The sequence below is a fragment of the Amphibalanus amphitrite genome, unplaced genomic scaffold (assembly GCF_019059575.1).
Source record: "Amphibalanus amphitrite isolate SeventyFive unplaced genomic scaffold, NRLGWU_Aamphi_draft 001196F_arrow, whole genome shotgun sequence".
Classification (NCBI taxonomy): Eukaryota; Metazoa; Arthropoda; class Thecostraca; order Balanomorpha; family Balanidae; genus Amphibalanus; species Amphibalanus amphitrite.
Genome location: NW_024882690.1, coordinates 146,898 through 152,897, shown reverse-complemented (window position 1 = coordinate 152,897; position 6,000 = coordinate 146,898). Strand labels below are relative to the sequence as shown.

The window sequence follows — 6,000 nt, the reverse complement described above, 5'->3', positions numbered from 1 at the left end:
AGAATTATTGAACGCTCGTCTTCAATAGCTGTAAGGTGCTCTCCTAATGACCAGGTGAGATTGATTTGAGAGGAATGTGACAATGCAACATGTTGCATTTTCTGAAACTGTCAAGCTCTTAATGATGAAGGAACAATTGGTACCTATAATTAGTATTCTGTACCAGAAAGCAAACTCCCCTACAGCAAATGGTAAAACTATTACAGGTTTTCAAAGGCTTCACCACTTTCAATGTTGCTGGGCATCCTTTGCATGATTTTTACAGGCTAGACTGCTTATCAGAATGTAAGATTAAGGATTTAAAATTTTATATTTGAGTACTTAAGATTGAGCTTGAAATCTCACAGCCGTGGCCACAGCCGTAGCCGTGTTCTTGGAGATATTTGCAGCCGCCCCGGCCCACAGCCGTGGGGCTGCAGCCAGCCGCGGCTGCAGCCGGCCGGTGCAGACCTCTACCGCGCAGAATCTTTTGAGCGTACTACGGTGGGCAGAGAGGCAATGATGGCGCGTATTTCAAAAGCAGCGCAGCAGCTGTTTGCAGAAGTTGTTGACATTTGTGCGCGGTCTCTATGGAAACGTAAACTTGGGCCTTTTTCGAAACCGACGCACATTGTGTAAGTGGCGCACAAAATGGCCGATCTCGTCGTCCGCCTGTGTGCTTCATCGAACGCAAAATAGAATATTCTGCGTAGAATGTTCTTTGTCCGAGGAGACATCGAACGCGGCCATAATCATTATTTAGGCATCTACAAGGTGCGAATAAGTACACGTATTTTCTGCAAATTTCATTTAGCGGCAGCAAGCTGTTGAATCATGCGCGTCATATTCTGCGCGGCACTGCTCATTGTGACGCGGCGCCATCGCGATTTTCCGCGTCGTCCGCGCGATTGCAGTGTGTTGTGTTTTGTGTGGATTGTGAATAGTGACAATGAATTATTTACGTAAAATAAAATCCCGGGAGTGTTATCTTTAAAGCGTTTTCCAGTGTGAAGAGAATAATTGACAACAGTGATCTCAACCCACGTTTGATTAGAAATGGTGGGTTGAGGCTTTAGCCTTTAACAGCAGCATGTGAAATCTGACGCCACAGTGCGCTACTTTTTTTATCTATAATTGAGTTTTTTTCAAAGTTAAGATGGGGGACTGATTGTTTTAGCCATACACATGTTTTTGGTTTGGATGTGTGTGTGTAGTGTTTCACCTCAACCTGATTGCGGAGCATGGCAAATTTAAATTGAACGAGCTGTGCATCACTTCCGCTCAAACTAAGTGTGTTGAAGTGCAGATTGTCTGCATTGCAGTATGAATTGTCTGAGCTTTGTTTTTTTTTCCGGAAGTTTTTAAGCTCTTCTGTATTGTCATGCTTACCTGTGGCTCGGCTACTCAGGCTTAGTGTGTAGTATGATGATGCCTGATTGGGCCTACATTATTGATTCTCCGGCATTAGTAGAGCAGACATCACACAAAGGTTTTCCAACCAAGGAGAGGTGCTGTAAGTTTGTAGGTTGTAGGGTAGATTGTAGGGTAGGTTGCAGGTTGTAAGTTTGTAGGCTGTAGGTTACGTCAGGTCAGGTCAGGTTAGGCTAGGTTTGTTTTAAGTTTTTCAACAAAGAAGCACCTCCAGGTATAGTGCCTCTCCTCAGTTAGAAAACCTTTGTGAGATGTTTGCTCTGCTAATGCCCAATCTCCATCCCTGCAGTCCGTGCACACAGCTGCCCCGCTTCCTCCAGCTTCAACAATCAAAGCCTTAGCTGAACTACCCTGATTCAGTTAGTTATCAATACCAAATTCTTATGTTTGAATTTCAATGTTAAACATATCAATATCATGCAATAAGAGAATAGAGATCAACAGCTCTTGTTTGGTGGGAGATGGGGTTGGCGTGGCTTTGCTGCTAATTGCCATTAACTTTTGGCTGAATAATAATTGGTCATTGCTAGCTGATGCAGATTTATCTCCAGAGTGCTCCTCTTATTGCCTCTGCTGCTGCACTGTGACTAGTGACTACACTGGGCTTGGGCTGGAGTACTACATTTATGGACAATTCTTTGTTTTTATAAGGCAGTGCATTGGCCTCTTCCCAGCCTGCAAAGTGTGTGATGTGGTTGACTAACCATACCAGCAACTGTGGAAAACCAGCACCAGCTCCCATACCTACCAGACTGTAAACATGCACCAGTCAGCACCAAACAAGATGAATATTTTTTACCACAATTCTTAGATACTTTTGGAGTGAAAGACTGCAATCTACCTAGCTGGCCCCATGTGTCTCCCTTAGGTATGTCATTTTCTAGGACATCGATGTGCCAGTACAGCAGTTCAGCACATAGAAGTATGCATGAAAACACGCTGGAAATAATACTATGGTGCTCTTCCTTGTCTATTGCCAGGTCTTACACCATCAGCATTGCTCCATAACCATATCGCCATGCTGTTGTATGACAATCCTCAGTGTATTTCCCTGGTGTCCCCGTGCTAATCCGCCGAGTCTGTCCGCCGTCCCGCAGGCGCCGCCGGCCGAGCCGCGAGCGGACGACAAGCTGGAGCGGGCGCAGCGTATCACCCGCGAGAACCCGTACGACCTGGAGGGCTGGAGCTACCTGCTGCACCAGGCCAGCTCGTGGCAGGTGGACGCCGCACGGGACGTCTACGAGCGGCTCGTCTCAGTGTTCAACACGTCCGGACGCTTCTGGAAACAGTACATTGAGCAGGAGGTAACGCAGGCGCGCCCCGTCGGCTCGTATCCGCGGCAGCGCGGTACTGTGTAGGGTAGGATAAGCAGAGTTTTTATCGTGGAATTGCGCCAGGGGGGGGGGGGGAATATGGGGTGGGGGTAAATCAGTGCTTGCTTTTGAGTCCTGGTTGTGTGAAAGCGTCGCCATGAAATTGTGATGCCATGGTGCCTATTATGGATGGGGTGGTTGAATAAAGGGATTAATTTCCCTATATGATCTGTGGTGTAGTGTTCTTATTTTTATGCTTTTTTATTTAAAATCAATTATTGCAATTCATTATAAATCCAAAGAACTAATAAAAACGAATATCGAAATATAAAACAATTACCCAGTCTTAAGGCCGCCCCACACTGGACCTCGCATGCGGGTTGCGAGTTTGTGGGTTTTCGGGTTTCTTCAAAGTTAAAGAATACATTCTACATTAAGTGACTCACATTGCCATCTAAAAAGTGAGTCCGCAAGCTTTTTGACTTGCGAACCACCTCGCCTCGCATTCCAAAACTTGATTTTGAGTCAAATTTCGGTTTTCCTCGCTGCGAGGGCTGCAAGTTTTAATGAGTTTTGTTGGTTCGTTGTGCTGTTATGGAGACAATACATCATTTTCTGAAATTGTATCGGCTTCACAGCACCCATGGAGTGAGCATTAGAGAATGATGTTCTCACTCAATGAATGAGTAATGAGTGTTACCCATAAACCCGAAACCCGCAGACTCGCAGCCCGCCTGCGAGGTCCAGTGTGAGGGGGCCGCGGCTGTTGTGTGTGGATGCCTCGGTTTTGTTTCCTTTCCGTAATGTAGTCAAATTCGGTAGATCATTTTGTGTGTTTCGTGTTTTGACAGTGACATGATTTTCTGTTATTTTCAGCTGAAAGCTAGAAACTATGACCGCGTTGAAAAGGTAAATATGTCTTGTCTCTTGTTTCTAGTTACTGCGTTGCTACTCCTACAGAGCCGTTCTTTTATGCCATCATTCCTGTGCATTCATTCCAATATATACTCTAAAGTAAATCATGGCGTCTTTTCTTGAGACAGATGTGACCCTTCCCAGTCCTCTATTGAAGCACTGGCATTGCACCCATTTTTTAACGTCATATTTACATAATTGTAGCGTAATTGTTTCGTATTACTCAGCTTGCTTATGCTGTCAGCGTTTACAGATTGTCTTATTATGCGTATCTGAATAGTGACTTGAATAACGTACTATTACTTGACGTAAGTCAATGTTGACCTAGAGCTCAGACAATGGGTGCACTGCTTGTCTTCGTCCCCATGTTTTTCTGGCGTGTGAATGTGTGAGTGAATGGGATCGTACGCTGACGAAACTGTCCACTGAGGCACTGACACTGAACACTACGCATTTTCACTCTGCATTTTCACTTTTCAAGTTTATGGTGATCATTTTGCGGAATTGATCATACGTTACGGCACCCCCGAGAGTCGCTGGTGGGACGTGGCGACAGCTTCGTATGGCCGATATTAAATGACCCGCGACACGCCCGATCCCACGGGAGAGCATTTTAATCCTGGTGTTCGCGCTGGGAAGGCCCGAAGGCCCGCTTATCGTCTTTGTCATACTTCACCTGCCGGGCAAGAAAACCTGACAGTAGCCTCGACATTGAGCTGCTATAGTGCTGCATTTCTGTGAGACACTGACGGGCAAAGCAAATCTAGCTTTTACTAGATCTTTTAGTTTAAATCATCGGGAAGATTTTCACTGGTTTGCGACCTCGTCGTGCTAAGACCTATGTATTCACAATAAAGAGCTTCATTGCAAGGTGTCTGATTTTTGAAATGCGCGATTGTAAGCTTCCAAAATCTCTGTTGCCGACTCACATCACCATTTGTTTCGTAAGACATAATTAGCACTCCTCTGGAAATTGTCTTTTTTTTTCTTCTGGAATTATTTAAATCTTGAGTTAATTAATCAAATCACTCGGCTGAAGTTAATCCCGCGTTCGATGTCTCTCGGACGACGAAGATTCTATGTCGTCCGGCCAATCACATTCCATAACCTGTCCTTTAGCTCAGTTGGTAGAGCATCGGACTCCCGGTAGTGAGAGCCCGGGTTCGAGTCGCTCCGGCGCTCGATATTTGAGACTCCTGACGGGGATGGTCTGCGGTTGGTGGGAGCAGCCGCAGCCAGTTGAAGTCAGTTGAGTGGGACAGGCCGTGTCCGGCTTTGAAGGGCACGTTAAACTTTGGCATCTTAATTCTCCCGTTACCCGGAATTGCGCGATCGGACGGTAGGGGTCGGGGTCTACGCAACAAGCTCTGCTTAGCGTGGGCTCCGGCTCTGTCAATCCGTCCATTCAAACATTCGAGCTAAATTATAAATAAAAAAATAATAACCGCAGCCGAGCCCCCGCTGACCTTGAACGGGATTGGCCGGATGGCGTAGAATCTTCGTCGTTCGAGAGACATCGAACGCGGGGTAAGTAATGGAATGTCCATGCATTTGTGCCTTTTAACCCGCGCCCGGCTGGGGGTCCTGGATTTCCACGCCCTGCTGGGGGGGGGGGGGTGTTTGAACACCCCCCCTTGTAACTCGGCTCCTGGGCCACGTAGCGATACGCGGAAGGCGGCGTTCGAAAGAGCGTCAAAAATAATGACGAAATCACTTCGGTCAATTTTTTGGTCAGGTCAAAGGTCAGGTCACCAGAGGTCATTGAAGGCAAAATTTCGCCGATTTCCAGGTCGAATGTCGACAATTTCCAAGAAGCCAACGCATAACTCGAGAACCAATAGAGCTACAGCGCTGCGGAAAAGCGCATTCGATAGCCCTATTAAAGCCCTTTCTGAGTAATTCTCTCAGATTTGACCTAACGTCAACGGTTTTGCCTGCAGGGGGCAAAAACTGCAAAAATAGCCGATTTTTTCGGAAACAGTTTTTCTGCAATAACTTTTGACCCAAGCCTTGTACGAGCTTACTTTTACCGGCATTGTGTTCCTCTCATCAAGACGCATCGAATGAACTATAAGTTGACCTTGAAAGGTCAACTTGAAAATTTGACCTCAGGTCAAGGTCATGACCTGACCGGAAAGGGTCATGTTGCATATCAGTCGATCCGTATCGTCGAGCTGAACACATCCAAGGCATTTTCATCGCTCTAGCATGCCTCTATCAAAAGTTATTTGCGAAAAACTGTTAGATACCATTCGTGACCTTAGATGACCTCAGGGCATAAACAAGGGTCACGGACACCATTTTCATGTTCAGTGTGTCTAAACCACTTGTAATTCGGTGTTTGGGAGTGTTTATAATGTCT

General features: G+C 46.1%; 1 protein-coding gene across 1 annotated transcript in view; it reads left to right on the top strand.

Moving 5' to 3' along the window:
• The first annotated feature begins 726 nt into the window (after positions 1 to 726).
• The window catches only part of LOC122371024 (cleavage stimulation factor subunit 3-like), a 44,947-nt gene continuing 39,673 nt past the window's right edge, over positions 727 to 6,000 (top strand). The window contains exons 1-3 of the mRNA XM_043347064.1: positions 727 to 1,038; positions 2,508 to 2,714; positions 3,600 to 3,632. Coding sequence (XP_043202999.1) covers positions 1,036 to 1,038; positions 2,508 to 2,714; positions 3,600 to 3,632 — 243 coding nt within the window. The 5' untranslated portion in view covers positions 727 to 1,035. The remainder of the gene's footprint in view (positions 1,039 to 2,507; positions 2,715 to 3,599; positions 3,633 to 6,000) is intronic.